At 58.7% G+C, this 24,797-nt stretch overlaps 1 protein-coding gene across 4 annotated transcripts in view; it reads right to left on the bottom strand.

The window, feature by feature from the left end:
- Nucleotides 1–1,326: 1,326 nt before the first annotated feature.
- LMF1 (lipase maturation factor 1) overlaps nucleotides 1,327–24,797 on the bottom strand; it is a 62,913-nt gene continuing 39,442 nt past the window's right edge. Inside the window, exons 5-12 of one of the 4 annotated variants that reach the window (XR_006733159.1) lie at nucleotides 24,409–24,474; nucleotides 17,820–17,987; nucleotides 11,883–12,066; nucleotides 11,397–11,550; nucleotides 10,420–10,603; nucleotides 9,737–9,849; nucleotides 8,534–8,703; nucleotides 6,530–8,312 (exon numbers count right to left, since the gene is read on the bottom strand). Coding sequence is in view for 3 of the 4 variants with exons in the window: in XM_045541046.1 (XP_045397002.1) it covers nucleotides 1,337–1,523; nucleotides 9,737–9,849; nucleotides 10,420–10,603; nucleotides 11,397–11,550; nucleotides 11,883–12,066; nucleotides 17,820–17,987; nucleotides 24,409–24,474 (1,056 nt within the window). In the remaining variant the exon portion in view is untranslated. Of the gene's footprint in view, nucleotides 1,524–6,529; nucleotides 8,704–9,736; nucleotides 9,850–10,419; nucleotides 10,604–11,396; nucleotides 11,551–11,882; nucleotides 12,067–17,819; nucleotides 17,988–24,408; nucleotides 24,475–24,797 lie in introns of those variants that run through there. The other 3 variants (XM_045541046.1, XM_045541048.1, XM_045541047.1) reach the window with 3 other exon arrangements.

Here is a 24,797-nt window from a genome sequence, read left to right on the forward strand (position 1 = left end):
ATGCATTTATGTATTTACATATTTATGTATGTATTTATTTATGTATTTATGTATCCACATATTTATTTATGTATTTCTGTCTTCATGTATGTATTTATGTATTTATTCATGTATGTATTTATGTATCCACATATGTATTTCTTTATGTATTTATGTATTTATTCATGTCTGTATTTATGTATTCATGTATGTATGTATTTATGTATTTATTCACATATTCATTTATGTATTCATGTATGCATTCATGAATTTATTCATGCATGTATTTATGCATTCATTCATGTATGCATTTATTCACATATGTATTTATGTATGTATTCATGTATACATGTATTCATGTATTTGTTTATGTATTTATGTATTCATGTATGCATTTATGTATTCATGTATTTGTGTATGCATTTATTCATGTATGTATTTATGTATGTATTCATGCATGTGTTTACGTATTCATTCATGTATGTATGCATTTATTCATGTATGTATTCATGTATTCATTGATGTATGTACTTATGCATGTATTTATGTATTCATGTATGTATTTATTCATGTATGTATTTATTTATGCATTTATTCATGCATTTGTGCATGTATTTATTTATTCATGTATGCATTAATTTATGTATTCGTGCATATATTTATGTATGCATTTATTCATGCATGCATTTATGTATTCATTCATGCATGTATTTATGCATTTATTCATGTATGTATGTATTCATGCATGCATTTATTTATTCATGTCTTTATGTATGTATTCATGTACTTATTTATGCGTTCATGCATGCATTTATTCATGCATGTATGCATTTATGCATGTATTTATGTATTCATGTATGCATTTATTCATGCATGTATGCATTCATGTATGTATTTGTGTATGTATTTATGTATTCATGCATTTATTTATGTATGCATGTGTTCATGTATGCATTTATGTATTTATTCATGTATGTATTTATGCATTTATTTATTCATGTATTTATTCATTTATTTATTTTTATTTATTTATTTGACAGCGTCTTGCTCTGTTGCCCAGGCCAGAGTGCCGTGGCATCAGCCTCGCTCACAGCAACCTCCAACTCCTGGGTTCTAAGTGATCCTCCTGCCTCAGCCTCCCGAGTAGCTGGGACTACAGGCATGCGCCAGCATGCCCGGCTAATTTTTTCTGCATATATTTTTAGTTGTCCAGATCATTTCTTTCTATGAAAGAAGTGGGGTTGTGCTCTTGCTCAGGCTGGTCTCGAACTCGTGAGCTCAGTCCTCCCACCTCGGCCTCCCAGAGTGCTGGGATGACAGGCGTGAGCCACCGCGCCCGGCCTTTCTGCCTTTCATTTCACGCTGCGCGTCTAGGTGGCCTCAGGGATGGCCACTCCCGCACCCTGAAGTAGTCCTCCAGGTCCCGCAGGCCGACTGCGGGGAAGTAGGGGCCGATCCTCTTCCGGACCCACCACTTGCCCTCGGCGGCGTGTCTCCCCCCGGGACGGCTGAACTTGTACCTGTAGTGCTCGCCTCGGACCCACCTGCGGGGGGACAGCACGTCAGCCTGGTGCCCACCCGGCCCCCCAGCCCGAGTCTCGTCCGCCCGCCGGGCTGTGGCGCTCAGAGGGCTCCTCAGGCCCTCTGAGCCTTCGCAGCCCCCCCCCCCCCCGTGGAGGGGCCGCCCCGGGGAGCCCCGCCCCGAGCACACCGGGCCCTGGCAGGTCCCCAGCTGGCAGGGAGCCCTGCGCGGAGGCTCCCTGTAGAGTCGGCAGGGTGGGTGTGGGTGCTCCGGGGGAAGAGACCCCTCAGGGGCCACCGCAAAGCACCCGCCCAGGAAGGGCCCAGAGGGCAGCACCCGGGCAGGGCCCGAGGCCGGTCACAAGGCCTCAGGTGACCCCAGCTCAGGAAGGAGTCGATGGGACCTGGGCAGGTGGGTTCTGGCACATGTCCAGGGCACCCAGGTCTCGGGCAGCTGACCTATCTCTGCAGCGTGCGGGGGACCCGCCTCCCTGGATGGGAGCCCAGAGAGAGATGCGGGTGGGGGTGGTGGGGACTCTCCCCCCACCCCATGTGCTCCCCAGTGACCCCGGGACTTAGGCCAGGCCGGGTCTCTGTCCCAAACCCAGCTGAGCCCGCCGAGGACCTGGGGTTTTCTGCTGGCGCCTGCGACTTGGGGTGGGACGCGGCCCTGTCTGCACCGTCCACAGTCACCCAGCGGCCGCTCCCCAGTTGTGCAGCAGGAGCTGGAAGCCTCTCGGCCCCTCGGGGCAGCCCCTGCCTGCGCCGCCCGCCCGCGGTGAGGGCTGAGCCTGCTCTCCAGGCTGGCTGCGCTGTCCTGTTCCCACCAGCAACACGTGTGACCCGCCTGGCTCCGTCTCCCCTTGTCTCAGCCATGCTGACGGCCTTGCGTCGCGGTGTGACCTGCGCGTCCCCCCACCCCTCACCGGGTCACACCCGTCAAGCGCCCGTTTGCCACGCGTTTATCCCTGTCCGGGAAGCGGCTCTGCACGTGGGGTGCCCGTTTCCAGTTGGGTTACTTTACTGTTGAGTTTCACGGCTCTTTATCTGTTCTAGGTTTCGGTCCTTTGTCAGACGCACTGATAATGCTTTGGAAACGTCTTCTCCCCGTCGTAGCATTTAAGAAAACCCTGTTAGCAGAGTCTGAGAGCAGAAGGTTTTAATTTTGATAAAGTGCAATTTACCGGGTTTCCTTTTCTGGGTCCTCCGGTTAGTACCGAGTCCGAGAACCCTTGGCTGCCTCGCGTCCCAACGCTTCCTCCTCCTCCGCTCCTGACGGTTTGCCGCTGTGCGTTTTACGTCTAAGTCCACACCCACTCTGCGGGGATCGTCCTTTGCCAACGGGCTCCCGGCTGACGAGCTGTCACACCGTGGGCACGGCTGGGTCCGTGTGTGGCACTCGGGCTCTGCGACACTGACCTGCGGGTCCAACCCCCTGCGACGCCGTGCTGGTTGCTGCCGGTGTGAGTCTTGGCACCCCAGACGGCTCCTGCACTTTATCTCTCGGAATGGTTTAGCTATTCTAGTTCCTTTACCTTTCTATATAAAATTTCGAATAACTTGTCTTTATCTACAAAAAAATCTTGCAGGGATTTTGATAGGAATTGTGTTAAACTTGTACATAAATTTGGAGGGTCTTACCCAGGCGTGGTGGTGCCTGTAGTCCCAGCTGCTCGGGAGGCTGAGGTGGGAGGATCACTTGAGCCCAGGGTTGGAGGCTGCTGTGAGCTGGGGGACGGAGCAAGACGTGTCTCTAAAAAAATAATAATGATGACTTGGAGGGCGCTGTCATCTTTACCATGTGGAGTCTTTCAACCGAGCAACACGGCAGGTCTCTCCGTTGATTAGATCTTTTACTTTGGCAGCTTTGCACTCCAGTGCTGTGCGTGTCCTGTTACATTTACACCAAGTATTTCACTTTTGTGAGTGACTGTATGTGGCGTCGTGTGTTTAGTTTAGGTGTCCGTGTTCCTTGCTCGTATTTGGGAATCCGACGGGGATGCCGGGGTCTGGCCTAGCAGCTGCCCCCGACACGGGCTAGGGATATTTGCATGAATTCTGTGCAAACATCACTAATATGCCCAATATAGTAAGATAATCAATGGAACATGTTCACTTGTCACGGGCCATTAATGCTTATTTGTCCCTCTCGTGCAGGGCTTGGCTGTCCCCGGCGCTCTGCTTTTGCGCAGGGCTGAGCGCCGTCCGCACACCTGCTGCCCGACGGGGCCCTCTGGGCTCCCCTGGCCTGACGGACAGAAAGGGCAGAGTGATCGTATAACCAAACGTGCACTGCAAACAGTGCAGCAATTTAAAATTATGATTCTAGCAGGAGGAGAGAAATACGTTTTTAAAAATGCCTTGGCCAGGTGGATCTGAACGACAGAAGAGAAATACAGTTGGGTTTTGTGCGTTGATCTTGTATCCTCTGGCTGTGCTGAATTCACTTACTAATTCTAGGAATTTTTGGAGTGGATTCCTTGGGATTTTCTGCATAGACAATCGTGTCATTTGCAAATGGGTGCAGTTTTATTCCCTTATGACCTGTAACCCTTTTCTTTCCTGTTCTTGCCTTATTGCAGCGGCCAGAGCTTCCGGCACGTGCGGAGCAAGTGGTCACAGCGACGTCCCTCGCCTGCCTGGCCCTGGGGAGGCGCTCACGCTCCCACCAGCCTGACCTTGGCTTCGGGGCTTTCACAGATGTTTTCCTTAACAAGGTGAGGAAAGTCCTCTCTTTTCCCATTTTTCCAAGAGTTTTTATCACGAATAGGTGTTAAGTCAAATGCTTCTTCCACAGCAATTGACCTGATCATGTGAGTTTTCTAGTTGGTTAACATGGTGGATCACGTTCATTTTCAAATATTGAACCAGCCTTCACTCCTGGAATATACCGTACTTGGTCATGGTGTAGCATTCTTTTCTATATATTGCTGAATTCCATTTACTAACGTTTTATTACAAAATTTTGTGTCTGCATTCATAAGGGATATTGGTTTGTAATTTTATCTTCGTGTGGCTTTGGTATCAGACAAACGCGAGGTTTATGATATTGAGATGTTTTCCCTTCTATTTTCTGGAAAAGACTATACAAAATAGATATTGATTCTTCTTTAAGCCTAGAAAGAATTCCCCAGTGAAACCATCTGGGCGTGGAAATTTCTTTTTGGAAGTTTTAAATTTCAAATTCAATTTCTTTACTACTTAAAGGGCTATTCAAATTGTCTATTTCATGCCAGGTGAGTTTTGGCAGTTTGTATTTTTTGAGAAATTGGTCTGTTTCCTCAAAGTTGTGAAATTTATTTGTGTATTTGTTCGTAGTATTCCCTTATTATCCTTTTTACAACTGCAGGGTCTGCCACCACACCCGGCTGAGCTTAGGTTATTGATCTGAGACCGGCTCTCTTCTCGGATGTACTCAGCGCTTTCCATCCGCCCCCGCCCCCCCCCCCCCCGACTGTCCCACAGAGTCTGACGTGTTGTGCTCTGCATTTCAGCCAGTTCAGTGGGAGGCACATTCTGTAAATGTCAGTTAGGTTCTTCTGGTTGACAGTAGAATATCGCCGTGTTCTATGTTCTTGCTGATTTTCCCTCCGGTTACTTTATCAGTTGTTGAGAAGGGTGTTGGAGAGTCTAGCGGTGGTTGTGGCCACGTCTACTTCTCTTTCAGTTCTGACTTTTCCTCATGTGTCGTGCAGCTCTGTGCTTAGTGCACACACACTTAGGACTGCTGTGTCGTCTTCTGTCATCATAGAGTGTCTCTGTCTCTGATCATTTTCTTTGCAGGGACGTCTGCCTTATCTGATATTGACACAGTCACTCCTGCTTTCTTTTCATTGATAGTTACATGATACGTCTTGCCCTATCCTTTTACTTTTAATCTGATCATAAAGTTGGTCTCCCACTTACAATGTTTTGACTCTGTGATGTTGTGAAAGTGACCTGCATTCAGTAGCGACCACACTTCGACCCACACGGTCATCCTGCGTGTCCCTGTCACAGTGCAGTAGTCAGTCCATTACATGACGTGCAACACGTTGTAACAGAGGCTTTGTGTTAGATGATTTTGCCCACTGCAGGCTAATGTACGTGTTCTGAGCATGTTGAGGGTAAGCCAGGCTGAGCTATGCTGTTCAGTAGATTAGGTGTATTAAATGCATGTTTGACTTACATTATTTTCAACTTATGATGGATTTTCTGGGACATAACCCATCATGAGCTGAGCAGATGCTCAACTGTGTTACCATAGTCGAAGTGACTTTCTTTTAGACATCATGTGGGTAGGTCATGGCCTTTAATCAGTTCTGCTGATCTCTTTTATTTATGTTATGGTTTAAGTCTATCATTTTGTTTTTCATCTGTTCTGTTTTTTCACTGGTGGTTTTCCCCTGCCTCATTATGGGTTATGGAAAAGTTTTTTAGAATCCCATTTTGATTTATCAATAGTTTGTAAGTGTACCCTTTGTATAGGTTTGTTTTTTTTTTAATTGTTGCTCTTCATACTACATCGTACACACACAACTAATCCTAATCTGCTGGTGTTGCCATTTCACCAGTTCAAGTGATGTACAGAAAACTTCTCTCTTTATGTCCATTTGCCCTGTCCCATTTATAATTATCTTAAATATTTCTTCTACGTAAATTTTGGACCACTTCAGAGAGTTTTATAACCTTTGCTTAAGCAAACATTGTGGACTGAACAGAGGGAGTCCTAGAAGGAAAAGAAAAAGATTTTGGGGCTAAAAAAAAAATACAAGAAATAATAACTAGAAGAAGGAAGGTCTACTGTTTTTACCCGTATTTTAATTCCTTTCTTTTAATTATCCCGGTGACAAATTCTCCTACTTTTCCTTCGTCTGAGACTCCCTTGCTTTCTCCTTCATTCCCGAAGGACGTTGTCGTCGGTCCAGGGTTCTGGGCCCTCACCCTGGGCCCCCACGGCTTCGGGTGAGAAATCTGCTGTGGTTCTGGTTGCTTCCCTTGTGTTTCTCGCTGTTTCCACAACTTTTTTCACTGTCTTTATTTTCAGAAATCTGACTTTGATGTGTTTAGCTCTGAATTTCTTTGGGTTTTTCCTGGGTGGGGTTCACTCAGTTTATTGACTCTTTAGGTTTGTGTCTTTTACCAAATTTTGTAAGTTTTCAGTTATTATTTATTCTAGTACTTTTTTAGTCCCAGGATCTTTTCCTTCTGGGACTTTGATGACACAAATTCTAGACCTTTTGTTACCATCCCACAGGTCCCTGAGGCTCTGTTCATTTGCTTTTGGTTTATTGTCTCATTACTATTCACACTGGGTAGTTTCTATGTTTCTGCCTTCAAGCTCATCGATTCTGTCCACCCCCCATGCTGGTACTGAGCCATCATTGAGTGTTTTATCTCAGTTATCTTGTCTCTCAGTTCTAAACTTTTCATCTGGTTGTTTTTAAAATCTTCTATGTCTTTGCTGAGACTGTATGTTTAAAATTTGTGTTGTGTCTGTAATGGCTCATCAAAGCACCTTTACAATGGCTGTTTTATGATCTTTGTGAGATGACTCTAATGTCCCTGTCATCTACTGTTTTTTTTTTTTCCCATTCAGTTTGCTATCTTCCTGGTTCTTGGTGTGACAAGTGAGTTTTCAACGGAAAAGTGAGTATTCTGGATACTGAGTCAGGAGAGTCAGGATCTTATTTGAACCTGTTGCAGGTGGCTTCTTCTCCGACTACGCTGGCAGAGGAAGGAGGGGCCCCACCCTGCTGCCAGGTGGGGGCAGAAGCCCGGTGGACACAGAGGTGGGTATTCCTTGCTGCCGCTGGGTAGGATGGGAGTTTTGGGTCTGCACTAGGCCCCATGACACCACGGCAGGGTGGCCCCATCACTGCTTGGTGGTGGTGAAAGTCCCAACTTTCCACCAGGCGTCATCTTGCTCCACTCCTGGGGAGACAGTGCTGCCAGGTGTGGGTAGGAATCCGGCCCATGTAGTCCCTGTGGACACCACCCAGTGGGGGCTCGTTCTTGCCCACGAGGATGAGAATCTCAGCTTCTATTCAAGTCCTCTGACGGCACCTGGTGAGGGTGGGCACCTCCTTACAGCCTGCTCGGAGTAGGGGTCCGGCCCCCCACTAGGTCTTCCTGGCACGGTGAGGCCACCGCTTCCCATGGTGTTTGGCCAGAGCAGCGTGATTATTCTCCGTAAGTTTCCGGTCCTTTGGCCAGAGCGAGCAGGCTTTTGTGGGGGAGTTTCTGTCCATATCTGCTGGCATTAACAAGTCGCCAACTTCCTCGTCTCCCAGTCTAGGAAACAAAGCAGAAAGAGAACCGAGAAACTCACTCCCGTCGGTGTTGCCACTTGGGTGCAGAGTCTCCTACTGGTGAGCCTTCCTCTCTCCACCTTCAGAGTCTTCCTCCATCTGTTTTCTATGTGGCGTCCGGGGTCTGTAGCTGCGCTCGGCGGGGGGAGCAGGGAAGAGCGTCTATTCCACCCTCACCCGCTGTAAAAAGTGAACTAGGGATGAAGTAAATGCAGACCCCGGCCAGGCAAGGAGTCCACACTCAGGCCCATGGTGAGGCCGCGGCCAGGCCCTGCCCGTCACGAGGCTGCACGTTCCAGCTGCCAGACAAAACACGCGTCACCAAGACATGGCAGAGGGACGTGTGCTCCACGGCAGTTTTAAATATTTCCGATGTTTTAAATGTTTCCCCTAAATATAATTCATTACCAGTTCACGTAAAAGATTAACTGATTTTTAAGTCTCAATTTTCATAACATCCATCCTCTTTAGACAGGACTGTGGCATCCAGAACACGCGGCTGTTTCTTTCCGTACTTCCTGGCTGGGAAACAGAAGATCTGACCTGTGCACTTCGCCGGAAAGAGGCTTCGCTTTGGGCCTGAAGGCGGCAAACCTTCCTCCTGGACGGCCCCGCATGCCCAGGAGGCTGCGGGCTGGGCTGGGTGCCCGTGTGGGGGCCTTGGGGTCACCCCCACCAGCCCCTGTTGGGGGACAAGGGCGCTTCAACACCAGGACGTGGCTGGTCTACCTGCCAGCTCTCACCTGGGCAGCCCAGACAGGACAGTAACAGAGAAAACCCATGTAGAGCTGGAGGCATGAGCTGGCTGGTGGCTGGCACACCTGGGGACGAATGTCTGCCTCAGGTGACTGTACTGTCCAGGCTCCACGCTCGGCCATCCTCTGTCCACCCCCAGGTTTGCTGGTGGCCCTGCCTGAAGGGGCACCAAGAGGGAGGGGCGGCATCAGTCCCTGGACAGCCTGAGGCCTGGCCCACGCAGAGGGACCCCCCCCAATCTCCACACTCCCCAGCCCCCCAGGGTGGGGAAGGGGTTCTGGATGCATCATTGGCCAGACTTGGGTGCAGCTGCTTCTCTGCAGACCCTCGTCCCCGTCCTGCCCCCAGCTCCGGGGCTGGGGCCTCCTTACAGCTGTGAGCGACCGACTCCAGGCTGCAGCCGTCCTGGCTCCCAGTGAGGGAGACCCCGGAGCTGCGTGTGCTGACAGGGCGCAGCGGAGGGGACCGAGCTCCCTCTGTTCCCAAACCTCCAGGTGGCCGCTGGGTTCTGAACCATGTCAGGGGCAGGGACACAAACGTTCAGAGGGCCCACCCAGCCTAGGTCTGCAAAGGAGGCCACCTGGGGGTCTCTGGTCACCCGCTGCCATCCCCAAATCCCCTCCCCGGCTGCCCCCCGAGCCCCTGGGCCCCAGCAGGGAGTCTGGGAGGGTCAGCCCGGCTCTCGCACACCCACCCATCACCCCGGACCCCTGCCACCTTTGGCTCCCACAAGTCTCTGGCCCCACATGGCCACCTCCCTGGGATGTCAACGAGTCACTGCCCAGGGTGGGCCAGGATGCAGGGCCCACAAGGCCCCACCCCTGCTGCACTGGCCCCCACATCCTCTGGCTTGACCTCCCCGAGGGGTCTGCAGCTGCCCCTGGCCCCCCCGCCTGCTGCCCCTCTAGGCAGGTGCAGAGCGAGCGCCTAGAGAACACAACAAAGCTGTATGGGGCTGGCCCTGCGGCTGTCACCTCTGCCTGGCTGTCCTGGGCTCTTCTCAGTCGTGACAGGTTCGGATGGGGGTCACACGAGGTAGGGGTTGGGGCCAGCCTCGGCTCTGAGGCTCCGGAAGGCCCCATCCCCCCGCCCCCCACGGACGGGGGATGGCTGTGAAGGTGGGCGGGGCTGAGGGCCCCAGCAGACGCCTGGCCGTGGGGGGAGCAGATCCCGCTCGGGGGCCATCCTACCTGGGGGGGTCTCTGCCAGAGAAGGGGTTGAGCGCCAGCAGGGACAGGGCCTCGGGGTCGTTGGCGAGGAGCCGGCCAGCCAGGTGGATGATCCACTCGTTGTGCTCATAGGTCTGGGGAGGTGAGGACAGGCGTGGAGACAGCGTGTGCCCCCCAGGCCGGCCCCCCCAGACCGTGTCCTCCTGGGCCTCGGGCAGTCCTGACTTCAGTGTGTCCCGGCTTTCCTGGAGGGGCTCCCGGGGGGGTCCACACCTCTGGGGGTCGCCTGCCTCACGTTCTCCCGTGGACCCTGCACCCGTGGGGCACTGCCCTGCCTGGGCACCGGGGTCTCGAGACAGGCCCCCCCCATTTCCTCAGGGTAAGCTGGGGGTGAGGTCACCGGCACGTTGGCGGCAGGACCAAATGGCGAGTCCCCCCCCCCCCCCCCCGCCCGCACCCCTGAGGGCTCGCGGGAGCCGGGCTCTCAGATGACAGCCCTCCCTCCCCCTGCCCCCCCGCCCCGGCTGGGCGTGTCGTGGGCTCCGTCATTGTCTCTGGCGGGATCGAGCCCCTCCCCCAGCGGTGTTCTAGGGGCCTGCGCCCCCCCCACCGCGGTGCTGGAGTGACCAGAGCCGGGACCCGCCGCCAGCACCCAGGGCACGCCCAGGAGGGAGGCAGGGGTTGTGCACTGAGGGACGCATTACCTGGAAGGCCGCGAACCACATGAGCCAGTCCAGGCGGTAGTGGTAGGGGGAGATGAGGCAGGGCCGTCTCCGGGGGTCCCCGGGCTTGCACTTGAACTCGTAGTCCTCCCACACCGCATCGGGGGCGCTGGCGTTGGGGCTGGCTGTGCCCTGCAGGATCACCTCCGTCCGCTCCTTGGTGACGCTGTGGGGAGACCGAGGCAGGCCTGGGGGGGCTGCAGCACGCCCACTCACACGCAGGTGTGCCTCTGCTTCTCCCGGGGCTGGGGGCTGGGGGCTCCCTGGCTGCCCACGTGCCCTCCGGGGACAGCCAGGCACCCCCACCCATCTCTGGTTGGGGTTACTGAGACGGCAAACGAGGTTCCTGGCTTTGGGCCCCCTGGGCCCCCATGGGCTGTTTCGGAGCCCCGGCTGGCACACGCCCCGCCCCTCCCAGCAGCCGAGTAGGAGATGGGGGCAGAGAGCCGGGAAGCCAACGCCAGTGCCCACCCCCTCTGAGAGTGACTGAGGGGCTGGCCCCTGAGATGCCACCTGTGTGCAGGGAGGACCACCAAGAGTGGCCAGGAGCTCCCTGCTGTTCCGGGTGGGGGCGCAGCCACACCTGTCTGGTGGCCTGGGCCCTACTGCCCACCCTCCCCACAAGGCCAGGACCAAGGTCGGCCTCTCGTGCGTCCGGCCCGCTGTGAGCCGCGGGTGCCTGAGCCGCTGGTTCCCTCCCGACCCTGTGCAGGAGCCTGGGCCGTCCACCCCAGGCCCCCGTGGACCAGCCCTGCCCAGGGACAGGGACTGCACAGCTGTGGCCGCCTTACCCAACCCCCTGCCGCTCGCCCACAACCCAGGTCCCTGGCGCTAAGGGTCAGGTGACATTCCTGCATCACCCAGCGCCCCTGGACGAGCACACATGGTGTCCTGGTCAGGGCCGAGTCTCCCCGAGAGGAGAGAGTGGGGAGAGCCCGCCCCGAGCCCCAGCCCCGTACCTTCCGAAGGCCCCGTAGGTGTTGACGATCCTGAGAGAGCTGAAGGAGGCGTTCATGACCTGCTTGTCGTTCAGCAAGTTGAGGACCACGGGGACGCTGAGCCAGGCCACCAGCACGCCCAGCGCGAGGTTGGCCGCCCGCCGCACCACACAGCCTGGGCCGAGAGGGGGTCAAGAGGGTCCACCAGGCCGGCTCCCGCCGCTGGGAGGAGCCGCGGTGCCCCCTTGGCCTGTGCCCGCGAGATCCAGCTGCCGTCCTGCCCCTCCAGGCCCTGGGACACCAGGGAGGTGCCTGCTGGCTGTGCAGGGAAGGGCCACCCACAGCCCCCGTCCCCACGCCCGGGGCACCGTTCAAGGCAGCTGCGAGGCTGAGTCCTGGCGGTCCTCACTAAGGGTCGGCAGGCCCTGAGGTCGCCCGCCCCACTCCCAGGGAGGACGCACGTCCCCCCTGCCACCGCCCTGCCCTGGGGGAGCCTGGGCCACCTACCGAGCCTGGGCTGCGGCCCGGCCCCGCAGGCGTCCTCTTGCTGCAGCGCCAGGACACGGGCCTTGAGGCTGCCCGGCCCGGAGGGAAACAGCGGCCCCAGGGTGGCATCATCGAAGCAGGCGAGGCTGGGCACGATGGTCAGCCAGTTCAGGAAGCTCAGGTTCCCGCTCACGATGAGCACCACCTGGGAAAGGGGCGGAGCTGGGGTGGGGACGGGGGGCTGCAGAGCCCTGCCCGCCCGGAGGAGGGACAACTGAGGGAAACACACAGGCCCCGCCCGGCCGGCGGTCTCCGAGCCGTCCCCCCGAGGCCCCGGGCGCAGCTGGCCCGAGACAGGCCACGGGGTGCAGGACCGCGGGGACACGGGGCGGAGCGGGGACTCGGCTCCCACGCGCCGGCGGGAGGCAGGAGCCTGGCAGAGACGCGGAAAGTGACGTAGCAATAAAGCGGGTTTTAAAAAATAACCAAACACAGAACGGACCCGTTTTAAGTGTACACTCCAGTGGTTCTGACAAATGTCTGCGCCTGTGTAAGCTACTACACTCCAGAACATTCCATCCCCAGCAAGTACCCTGGAGCCTGCGTGTGGTGACCCCGCCTCCCCGCAGCCCTGAGCCGACCTCGCACGGTCACTTTGCACATCGGCCACAGCGGGAGGGGGCGCCGCCCCCCCCACACCTCCCCCCAGGCATGTCAGGGCACACGGGGGGACACCCAGTTGCTGTCACCGGTCACGGTCCGGGTGCGTCTGTGAGCACACGCTGGCCCCGACTAGGTCGCAGGGCAGGGGTGGGGCGGGAAACAGACCGTGTTCCCCGAGGTGGCACCTCCATGTCCCGCCAGCCCTGGGCACGCGGCGTCGGTGGCCGGCCATTCTACAGATGGGGGCTTAACCAAGTGGCCCCGCTGACGACACTGAGGGTCTTCCCGGGGCTTAACGGGCAGCGGCGAGTCCCGTGTGGCCTGTGTTCACGTCCTTCCCACGGCGGTAACCGGGCGGAATCGCTGTGCAGCCTCAGAGTCTGTCGCAGCTGCCGGATGCAGGTCCTCCGCCCCGCGCACGCCCCCCGGGGCTCTCTGCTGCTGGGGCTTTGCCTGTCCCTTTTCTTTACCGTGTCTTTGCAAGAGGCGAAGTTTTCAATTTTCATGAAATCCCGTTTAACATTTTTTAAAATTTCACACTTTGTGCTTTTTGTGTTCCCTCTAAGACATCTTTGCTCACTCCGAGGTACAAAGACGTCCCTCTAGACATTCCATAGGTCTGGCTGCTGGCCAGTCTGATCCGTGCTGGTCAGTCTCTCACCGACGGCGTGGGGCTGGCTCAGCCGCACTGAGGGGCCAGACGGGAGTGAAACAGGCACCGTCTGGACCGAGGGGCACCTGTCCCGTTGGGGTCTGCAGCTGCCGGTGGGCCCTGGGCCAGCTGTGCCGAGGTGTGTCCTCCCAGGATGGCTCTGGTCACATCCTGTTGGCCGAAAGAGTCCCCCGGCCGAGCCCCAGCCAGCAGGGGGCGGAGGGCCTGAGCTCTTCCCACGGGGGAGGGGAGGGGAGGATTAAAACTCCACTGATGGTTTCTGCTTCGGGCTGAGGGAGCAGGCGCTGGGCTGGGGCACGTGCCAGGCAGGACAGACCAACCCTCGTCCCAGGACGCTGACTGCAGCTCTGACCCGAGGGAGGGGAACGGGGCCCCGTGACAGCCACGGCTCTCTCTGGGAGCGTCTGCTGGGCCCCTGCAGGGAGGGAAACCCCAGGAGCGCAGAGACCCTCAGGGCGTTGAGGAGTCAGAGGTCAGACGAGACCCACGCATGTGCCTCAGAGCCACGCAGAGGGCTCCGATGTCTCCCCCGTCACACGCCAGGCTTGTCCCAGTCTCTCCCTCGAACGGACCAGAGCTACGTGCATGTTCAGTGGCCGGAAACTTTCTCCCAGCAGACGCTTACCCAGTGCCACACACGCCAGACCCCAGCAGCATCCTCGGTCGTCCCCACGTCACAACCTCGCGGGAGCTCTGAGCAGAGCCCGGCCCGCCCGGAGCCCAGGTGTGGCCTGAGGCCACAGAGCCGTGTGGGACAGACACCGGCCTGGTGCAGCCACAGGAGCCCCGGGGGCTCGGTGCCGGCGCCGTGTGGACGAATTCGGCGGTGCCGGGACCCGCCCGGCCTGCTCTGGGTTGGCTCCGTGCACCTTGCCGGCCGTCCTCCTAAGAGAACAGGACCCTGTGCAGCCCGCGGCCCCCGCACTCCGAGGGGATCTCATCCTTCCTGTTTGCCTTTGGGGTCACGGAGCCCGTCCCTCGGAGGGGACAAATCTCACCACACGGCCCAGCTGTGCTCACCGCCGGCCACAGACAAGGGCGAGTGTGTCCGTGGCTGCAGAGGAGCGGCCCACGGAGCCCGGAGCAGGGTGAGGCCCGCAGGGCGCCCGGGGGCGGCACAGGAAGCCGGGGCTGCGGGGGTGGAGACGGCCCGGGAGACGCAGCAGCTGTTCCAGCCGAGCAGCCGACCCGGCAAGAGAGGGGCTGGGAACCTGGACGTTGCCCGCGGGGCTCTCGGTGAGCGGAGGACACGCGCCCGCGGGGGACACGCTCAGGGTCTCAGGAGGCCTGTCCCGTGGCCACGGACCAGGACGTGGGTCAGCGTCACGGAGACTGGAGACGCACCATGCGCAGCCGCGGGCCGAGAGTCTGCACCGACGCACCAGGCCACGCCGGGCGCAGGACAGACGTGTCCACACGGCGCAGAGCGCGGACACACGCCTGAGACTGTGCGTGACAGGTGCAGCCCGGGCAGGTCCGCGGGGCGGGAAGGCCACCGCCCAGAGGCTGCAGGGCGAGCGGGTGGGGGCTGCGCACCGTCACCGTGGCGACGCCACAGAGCTGCTCCCCCTGAGGAGACGTCCGCGGTCCGTGTGCTTTGCGGGAGCCCAGGGCGCCGTGCGCGCGAGTTCCCACCCAGCCCCCGGCAGAGGCGGAGGCCGGTGCCGGCCGGGTGGTCTGGCCGTCCCACCGTGGCTCACATGCTCCTCCCCAGGCAGGCAGGGCTCGGGGCCTGCGGAACCCTCCGGAGCAGCTGTGCAAACGGAGCGTGGGTGGAGGCGCGCACATCCCAGCCCCTCCCAGAGGAAGGAGCAGAGGAATCGGGCGGCTCCAAGGAAGTGGCTGCACTCGGAGCTGCCCCTGGGGTCACAGGGTGCTCTGGGCCCCAGATTGGCACGGAGAGGAGAGTGCGGCCCCGGCAGGGCACACGGAGGGTCACTCTGTCCCCCGCCCCACGTGCCCGAGAGGACCAGGCGGGTCGCAGGCGCACTGGCCTCCCCCTCCTTGGGAGGGCCGAGCCGGGCCCCCGAGCAGAGCCGGAGCCCTGGACCCGGCTGCGGCTGGAGAGGACGCGGGGGACAGGCCTGACCTCTGGGGACCTGGCTGGTGCCGGGGCCAGGTCTCCTGGGGACACCCAGAGCCCAGGGTGGTGACGGCCCTGGAGGCCCCGCTCTGCCTCCTCCCCGCCATGTCACCGCGTCACACCGTGCAGGTGTCTGGACAGGCGCAGACCCCAGGACCGGCCCGTCATGCCCAGGAGGCCCCTCCACATGCGGGGGGCCGTGGGGCCGGCGGGTGGAATCCTCGTGCTCGCCCTCCGCAGGCCCCGCCCGGTGCTTTCCAAACACGTGAGGTCTCGTCTCAGAGGTCAAAGGGCGCACCCCCAGTTCTGTGTCCAGGTCTGAGCCCTTCCCAGCGGCACCAGTGACTCAAGCTGCCCGAGCTGCTTCCGTAACGGGACGACCCGCCTTCCCTCGAGCTCCAGCTTGCACGGGGGAGCGGCCGGGTCGTCGGTGCAGCCGAGGGAGGCCGAGGCCCCGCCGGCCGGTCAGGTTCGCGGCCCCTGAGGGTGGGCACCAGCACCAGGGCTGTACAAGCAGCCAGTGGGCTTATTAACGCCCCAGCCCCGTGTGTCTGTCACCGTGGCGACCACGGGGCGTGAGCGGACCACATTCCTCCCCCCATGTGTCGTTTCCCTGGCGTGGCGGCTCCATGCACTCCACCGGGGGGAACAGGTGGGCTGCGACCCTCGGTGACAGAGCCCAGGCTGGTGGCTGCTCCTGGGGAGGCTCGAGCCCCTGCCCAGTGCCTCCCCCCACCGGCGGGGACCCCAGGAATCGGGCTCAGGGGCCACCCCTCCCTGGCACCCTGCAGTGCGGGTCCCAGCACGTCCTCGACAGCAGCCGCGGGGGGCTGGCGCCCCCGTCTGGGCCCTTCAGTGGGTGACGGGTAAACCCGCTGCGGTGCAGCCCAACGGTGGGGAATCAGGGCCGGAAGAAAACGGGTGACAGAGCCACGAGAAGACACGGAGGAACCTCAAACGCATGTTGCCAGTGAGACGTGACCTGGAAAGGCCACGCCCGTGGGGTCCCAACTCTGTGACACTCTGGCAGAGGCAGAGCCACGGGGATGGAAGATCAGTGGCCGCTGGGTGCTGGGGAGGGGGACGGACAGGGGAGCATGGGGACCTTCAGGGCAGCGAGGCCACTCTGCATGAGACTGTAGGGAGGACACGTGTCACGGTGCCTGTGTCCACACCCAGAGGACGTGCACATGTCCCCGTGTGAACCACGGACATCAGTCAACAATCCTGTCCCCGGTGCCCCCACCCAAGGCACAGCAGCGCCCTCGAAAATGTCCACGGAAGAGCGAGAGCACAAACGTCACAGCAGGCTCATGGCAAAGACTGGAAGCCACCCCACAGTCCACAGACAGACGGTAAACCGAGGCAGGACATCGCAGTGGACCCGGCCAGCAAGGGTGAACCCGACACACACACCGACAACGCGGTCGGACCCCACCCACGGCTGCACCGCGGCAGCTGCTCACAGAGGACGAGCCAAGCCGCACGGCCACAGCCAGCCCAGCCGGCGGGAAACTGACGGGAGAGCGCGTGGGACCCCTCCCGCCTGCAGGAGGGTGCGGAGCACTCAGGTGTATCGTTCGTCAGGACACCTTAGAGCTGTGCACCCCGGATGCAAGTTTTGCCTCCATAAAAACAAACAATATGTAAGACACAAAAATTTTAAAAATCCCAACTATCGGCCAGGCGTGGTGGCTCACGCCTGTAATCCCAGCACTCTGGGAGGCCGAGGCAGGAGGATCGTTTGAGCTCAGGAGTTCGAGACCAGCCTGAGCAAGAGCGAGACCCCGTTTCTACTAAAAAAAGAAGGAAATTAGCTGGACAACTAAAAATATATAGAAAAATTAGCCGGGCATGGTGGCGCATCCCTGTAGTCCCAGCTACTCGGGAGGCTGAGGCAGGAGGATCGCTTGAGCCCAGGAGTTTGAGGTTGCTGTGAGTGAGGCTGACGCCATGGCACTCTAGCCCGGGCAACAAAGCAAGACTCTGTCTCAAAATAAATAAATAAATAAATAAATAAATAAAAATAAAAGTCAATCCCAACCACATTTGTCTTGGAAACTGACAGGTGGGCGATCATGTTTGCGGGGAACAGCAGCAGAGATCCGAGACTGGTCACCCCCGGAGGAAGCGCGCAGGGCCCTGCCCTGGGAGTGACATGGGCCCCCCGGCCGTCCCCGCCAGCAGGGAGAGCGACCGCCCTGCACAGGGACCCCTCTGGCGAGTGAAAGGAAACTCTGCGACTTGGGAACCTTCAGGGCAGGGTCCCCCGACGTGGGAGTGTCCGTGCTGGGTGTGTCTGGCCCCTCCCGCCGCCGAGCCCCAGCCCCGGCCGCGCCTGGCGCTGCTGCAGGACTCGCTCGCTCGGGACTGAGACGCTGTGCGTCCAGCCAGGCGGCTGCAGGGGCCCTGGGGGCTGGGACGCTGCACCGAGGAGGCCCGGACACGAGCACAGGCAGCAGGGAGGCCGCCCCTGGGAGGGGCCTGTGACCCCCCAGGGCACCCCCCGAGGGTCCCCGCGGCGAGGGGCCTGGCTCACCTGGAAGAGGATCTGCAGCACCCCGTGCAGGACGCACATGCGCCGGCCCAGGAAAAGGAAGAAGGGCACCACCAGCTCCAGGAAGTGGTTGCTGAGCGTCTCGAAGCGGTGGAACCACCAGGGCGACCTGTGCAGGTAGTAGGCCATCGGGTTGGGCACCGGCTGGGTCTGCGGGGAGAGGGGCCCGTGAGCCTCAGGGACGCCGGGCAGGTGGCGCTGCGCCTGGCCCTGCCTGTCCAAGAGCCGGGGCCTTCCGGGGAAGCTGGTTTCTGAAGTAAAAGCAAGTTCTTTATCTTTGTTTTAAAACCGTCACCATCTAAAGCCATCGAGCACACACTTTCACTGAAGGAAACGCGGCAGCTTGAAACCGTCGGTGCCTAATCAAGAGCACCTGCCGCCCGCCGCCTCCTCCGGGCACTCCCGTGGGGCAGGCCCCGGAGCGCAGGGCACAGAGGGGCAGCGGCCACTCGCCCGCAGCCAGGAGACCAGCAGGACGTGGGGGCAGGCACAGCCACCTCTGGGCCCAGACCTGGCCCCGGCCCAGGGCGATGCGGGGGCAGGAGCCCCCCACGTGCCCCTCGGCAGCCCTGTGGGAGGCGGGCGCTGCCCTGGGCCCCTCGGAGCAGCCGTCCCTGGCTGACGGGGGAGCGAAGGACTCGGCGCTCGGGTGGCAGAAGGGAAACCTTCTGCTGGGCCCTTTCCAAAAAGCCAGTTGGGGTCCAGTGTGTCCCGGGGGCTGCAGCGCGGGGATGGGTCCCGCACCCTCCCTGCTCCTACAAATCCAGCGACAGTTTTGTTTTCGTTTGCAGTGAGGCTGGAAAAACCACCTTGACCTAAAACTCGGCTGTAAACCAGGGAGGTGGGGGCGGCAACGTTGCACCCCATAAAGCACAGGGCCCAGGGGCTCCCGAACTGCCGGCGTCGCGGCGGCCTCTGCTGGGACAGTCGGCCGCGGTTGGTTAGGGGACGATGACGACCTGTCGGAGCCCAGGCCAGCCCTGACCTCAGGTAACAGTTTACAAATTTGTGCTCCCCGAAAGAAAGAATTTTCAGTAAGAAAAACAGCAGGGAAATAGGAAGGGTGATGACAAGCGATTGGGGATCCAGGAGGCAGCACATCTTGGGGTTCACGCTCTCCCCTCGGAGCCCCCTCCCCCAGGCCCTGTGGGGAAAGGGGTCAAAGGGCAGAGACGTCTGGCCACCATTTTCCCACTGCAGAGGCTGAATCGCAGTCTGGGTCGGTGAGGAAGGGAATGTGTGTAATTCCCGTCCGTGGAGTTTCTTACAACGCTCAGGCTCTGCAGATTCACTTCACGGAAACCCACACCAGGTGCGCCCTCCGCCCACCCACGTGGGCGCCCAGGTGGTGAGACCCTCGCAGGATGGCCCCAGCTTCCCTGGGCTTGTCAGAAACTTGCATCTCTGGGCCGCCCACCCCCCTCAGCCCCAGGCAGGAGGCCATGCACGGGTTCCCGCAGTGGCCAGAGGGACTGGGTGTCAGCAAAGACCCTGTCCTCCAGCCGCGGGTCTGTGCCATGACCGTGACGCTGCTTCTGCTCACAGGGGCCCAGAGAGGCCACGGTTTCCAAACCTCCCCAACCACCGTGAGCTCCTCCCCCTTTGCCCCTTTAATTTTGCTCTTTCCCCTTTGAGAGAGAAATATGTAAGAACAGGGACATTCAAAAGCAACTGCATATGCAGGAAATCAGGGAGTGGCTGTGCAGGCTCAGAAAAGACCCGAGAGACCTAAGTCGACAGCTCGGGCTGATCCTCAACACGGACACTTCCTGTAACAGCCACAACCCAACAACAACAACAAAATCCACAACCAACCCTGGGGGAGAGAAGGGAATCTGATTTACATAGTTATACACCATTCGATTCAAATGTCCCACTTTTAATTAAAAATCACAAGGCACACAAAGAAACATGAAAGTACGGCTTATTTAAGAGAAAAAAAAACTGTCCCTGAAAAAGACCAGGTGGCAGATGTACTAGACAAAGACTCCAAAACAACTGTCGTAAAGAGACAAGAAACCAGAAATTCTGAAGCTGAAAAATATAATAACCGAAATGAAAAAATCACTAGAAGGATTCAAAGGCAGATTTGAGCAGGCAGGGGAAAGAGATCAGGGAGCTTGAACATAGGACGATGGAAATGAGTGAGTCTGAGAAACAGGAGGAAACAAGGTTGAGGAAAACCGAGCAGAGAGGCTGAGGGACCCAGGGACACCATCCCGTGAGCCGATACAGCCCTCACTGGAGCCCCAGGAGGAGGAGAGGAAGAGAGAGGAGCAGGGAAATTGTTTGCAGAAATAATGGCTGAAAACTCAAATTTTATGAAAGACATAAACAAACATCCAAAAAGTTCAAGGAACTCTAAGGAAGATGACGTCAAAGAGGCCGATGCCAGACGCACTGTGGTCAAGGCGTCCAGAAAGCAGCTCGTCACACCCAAGGGACCTGAGCAGGTTTCTTGTCAGGAGCGTCGAGGACAGACGCAGCGGCCGACACGCTCAAAGTGCTAAAACAAAAAAGCCACAGCCGGGCGCGGTGGCTCACGCCTGTAATCCTAGCACTCTGGGAGGCCAAGGCAGGAGGATCACTCGAGGTCAGGACTTTGAGACCAGCCTGAGCAAGAGCAAGACCCCGTCTTTACTAAAAATAGAAAGAAATGATTTGGACAGCTAAAAAAATATATATATATATAAAAATTAGCCAGGCATGGTGGCGCATGCCTGTAGTCCCAGCTACTCGGGAGGCTGAGGCAGGAGGATCGCTTGAGCCCAGGAGTTTGAGGTTGCTGTGAGCTAGGCTGATGCCACGGCACTCTAGCCTGGGCAACAGAGCCAGACTCTGTCTCAGAAAAAAAAAAAAAAGAAAAAGAAAAGAAAAAAGCCACAACCCCGACAACCAAGAACTCTCTGTTCAGCAAGGCCGTCCTCCAAGGGTGAGGGTGGCGTCCAGACGTTTCCGGATAAACGGAGCTGAGGACGTCGCTACCACAACCTGCCAGCAGTGCCGGGGAGACCCCCGCAGGGCGGGACGAGGACGCTGAGCAGTGAGAGAACCACAGGGAGGATCAGGGAGGATTGGGTCCCAGCAGAGGCAAGTCCCCGGCGATGGCCAGAGCGGGCAGTGTTGGGACAACAGCTTGTCATGCCACACCTTGTTCTCAACATGAGATACTGACACGTTTTACACAATTGTTAGTCTATGGTTGGGGACACACAATGTCTAATGATGCAATTTTGTGACATCCACAGCTGGAAGGAACAGGGACAGAGTTTTCGTATTAATATGTTACTGAAGTTAAGCTGATATAAATCCAAATTGGGGTGTTACAACTTTAGGATGTTAAATGTGACCCCCATGGTCATTATTTAAAAAAAGCTACAGAATCCACACAAAAGGAAACGGGAAAGGAACTTAAACGTGTTACTATTAAAGAACACACAGGATAGGATTATCAGCAGATAAGATGTGAAAGAACAAAATATTAGTGAATTTGAAGACATGGCAACACAAACTGTCTCAACTGAAAGACACACACATGCACGCACACACATGCATGCACACACATGCAGGACACACATACGCACACATGCACGCACATATACACGCACATGCACACACACTGGACACACGGTGCTGGTCCCACCTGTCCCAGTCACAGTACCCCCCCACACACACTTGCACATGCACAAACACACATGCACACACGCATGCAGGACACACACGGTCCCGCCCGTCCCAGCCACGGCACCTGTGCTGCCCTCAGGGCCGGCCGCGGTGCGAGCCGGCTGTCATGCCCTGGCTCGGAGCTGAAACTTAGAAGCTCAATTAACACCACACAAAGGCTCCTTTCACGGCTGCCTTGGGGACTTTACAAATAACAGGAGGGGAAAGTGATTTATATCCCCGGATCAGAGGTCAGCTTGGCACGGCTGACTTGGGAGCAAAACAACAACGTAAACTTCCACCAACTGCTCACGCGCACCCCATGCACCCCGAGGGGGAGGGGGGGAGGGAGAAGCTACGTGCGGACTCGAACGCTTGGCGCAGAGGGGACCAGGCTGGCGGCCGTGGGCTCCCCAGACACCTTCCGACACCCTAGTGACCAAGACCACGCCTGTCCTCGTCACAGCACAGCCGTGAAGTTGCCGGGTGAAGCATTTCTACGCAAGTGACATGTCCAGTACAAGGAAATTTTAAGGTACAGATTTGTGTAATCCAGTATTTCAAGGTTAAAAGTGTTCAAATTTGATTAATTTGTACAGAGCAGAGGGGTCCACACAGGAACCCAAGTTTGCTGCTAACGGCGTTTTCTTGCTGCTCCGAATGGAGCGTTGTGTACTTTGAAGCCAATCGAACAGGACACAAAGCTGCCGGCAGGTCAATTGCATTTATTTTTCTCCCCTTCACTGTCTGAAAGCTGCGGGCTCCCGTGGGCACGTCCGTGGACGGTTTCACTGAGCCGGCTGTGACCACACACAACCCGTGGGGCGGGGCCGTGCGCTCATTGGCGGAGGCTGTCAGGGCACGTTCGTCACTCCACGGTGGCGGCTCTGGTGTCCACGTGCCCCACCAGCTGTGTGACGTCAGCGGCTGAGCTGGGCGCCAGGGCCCCACCACTGAGCTTCCTGGGAACCGTGGGGAGCCACAGGGACGCTGGGCCTCTCGTGGTCACAGGGGCATGGGATTCAGGCTTCTGGGGACAGACGCCGCCACACGGGAGGCCCTGGGGGACCTGGCCGGGCCCTCGCTACTGTGACCTGGTGAGAAATTTGTGTCTGGCCGTGGCCCGGCCCCGGCTCACAGCTTCCAAAGTCCCTGGACGTCCTGAGTGACGGGTGAGAGGAGCCCGTCAGCCACACCTGTGATCAGAGGGACGTGACTTTTGGCCCCAGCCCCGACCTCTGGGACTGGGTCACCAGCGGCCAGGGACTGAGCCAGTTGTGCCCACACAGGAAGTCTCTGCAAACAGGTTCGGGGCTTCGCGGTTGGTGAGCGCAGGGGCTGCTGGGAGGAAGCCTGGGGGGCTTGGGGGTCCGAGCACCCCCACCCCCGCCTCGCCCTGCGTCTCTTCCCTCCGGCTGCTCTGAGCTGTGTCCTTCAGGACACACTGGTAACCGTGAGCACACGTGTCCCTGCGCCCCGCGAGCCGTCCCAGCAACTTGTCCGCCATGAGGAGGGGTCATGGGAGCTTGACCTGTAGCCAAGGCGGGCAGAACGTGGGGTGACCTGGGGTTTGAGAGGTGCCCGCTGTAGGGGCATCCTGTGGCCTTAGCCCGGGGGCCTGTGCCACCCACGGCAGGGCTGAGTCAGGGGCAGGACACCTGGCGCGTGACCACGGGGAGCCGAGAATGTCGATGTGTGAAAATCCGTGCGTTTGGGGTCACAAGTGCGGTGAGTGGAGACACAGCGTTTTTCTCTTTTCTCCCCAGGGTGGGAGGGGGACGGCAGCCACCCGCCTTTCTCTCGGTGTGACCACGAACATGGGTGACGTGTCCCCAGGATTTCTCCTGCTGTGGCTGAACCCACCGACAACTGCTGGGACATGTGACAGCACCGCCCCGTCTCGGGGACAGAGGACGGGTCTGCTCACCCCGTGCTCCGAGACTCGAGGGAGGGATCCCAGAGACAGACGTCCCTCCGGACGGCAGGGCCGTCACCTGCTCTCTGTGCGGCTGCAACTGTGCCCTCAGGGCTCCTCCTCAGAGGCTCTCTGCGCCCCCCACAGGGCAGGGGTGGCTCTGCCGGGCGGGGGGTCCCTCCCTGGCTCCTTGTCTGAGCCGCGCAGGGGACGGACAGCAGACGGCCTCACACCCCAGAGCAGACGCGCGAGGCAGACACATGGCAGACACACGACAGACACGCGACAGACACGCACAGCTGGGGCACCAGGCCCCCCGCAGCCCCGTGTTGTGCCCGGAGACAGAACTCGCCCCGAGCACCAGCCGCTCCCAGAGCCTCACCAGGGCCTCCTCCCAGCCACGTCTCAATCCCTGGGACCACGCGGCCACCATCCCTGCCGTCTCAATCCCTGGGACCACGCGGCCACCATCCCTGCCGTCTCAATGCCTGGGACCACACGGCCACCAGCCCTGCCGTCTCAATCCCTGGGACCACGCGGCCACCAGCCCTGCCGTCTCAATCCCTGGGACCACGCGGCCACCATCCCTGCCGTCTCAATCCCTGGGACCACGCGGCCACCAGCCCTGCCGTCTCAATCCCTGGGACCACGCGGCCACCATCCCTGCCGTCTCAATCCCTGGGACCACGCGGCCACCATCCCTGCCGTCTCAATCCCTGGGACCACGCGGCCACCATCCCTGCCGTCTCAATCCCTGGGACCACGCGGCCACCATCCCTGCCGTCTCAATCCCTGGGACCACGCGGCCACCATCCCTGCCCTGGAGGTGCAGACGGCCTCCAAGGGATAAATCGGGTGGCTGCTCCCTGACCCCTGCAGCCCCAGCGAGGGGGAGATGTCGCAGCCGCCTGGGGCTGCCCCACCCCAGGGAAACAAGGAGGCGGCTCGCCGGGCGTGGGCAGGGCCCTGGAGCGGGGCGCGGGCGCGGCTCACCTCGTAGTGGAAGTCCATGCAGGTGAGGCCTCGCCAGCACGGGTCCCCCCGGATCTTGATCAGGCCCTGCCGAGGCAAGACAGAGGCGGCGTCAGTGACGGCCACGGCCGAGAACCTGCCGGGCAGGACCGGCAGGGAACGGATTCACCTGGTGCCCGAAATGCCCCAGAAGGTAAAGCTCAAGCAAAGCTTCACGAAGGCGCGCTCAGACCTCTGTCAGAGAGCGTAACTCGGCAGGCACACGGTACAAGCACAAACAAACAGCGGCTCCTTTTCGCGAGGCCAACGTCCCCTGGGCTTGCGCAGACGTCCGAGCGTCACCATCGTGACACTGTGCTGCAGCCGGGGGCCCTGCTCACGGAGGAGCCTGCAGCGTCCTGAGCACAAAC

Source organism: Lemur catta, chromosome 2, assembly GCF_020740605.2.
Source record: "Lemur catta isolate mLemCat1 chromosome 2, mLemCat1.pri, whole genome shotgun sequence".
In the NCBI taxonomy this organism is placed as follows: Eukaryota; Metazoa; Chordata; class Mammalia; order Primates; family Lemuridae; genus Lemur; species Lemur catta.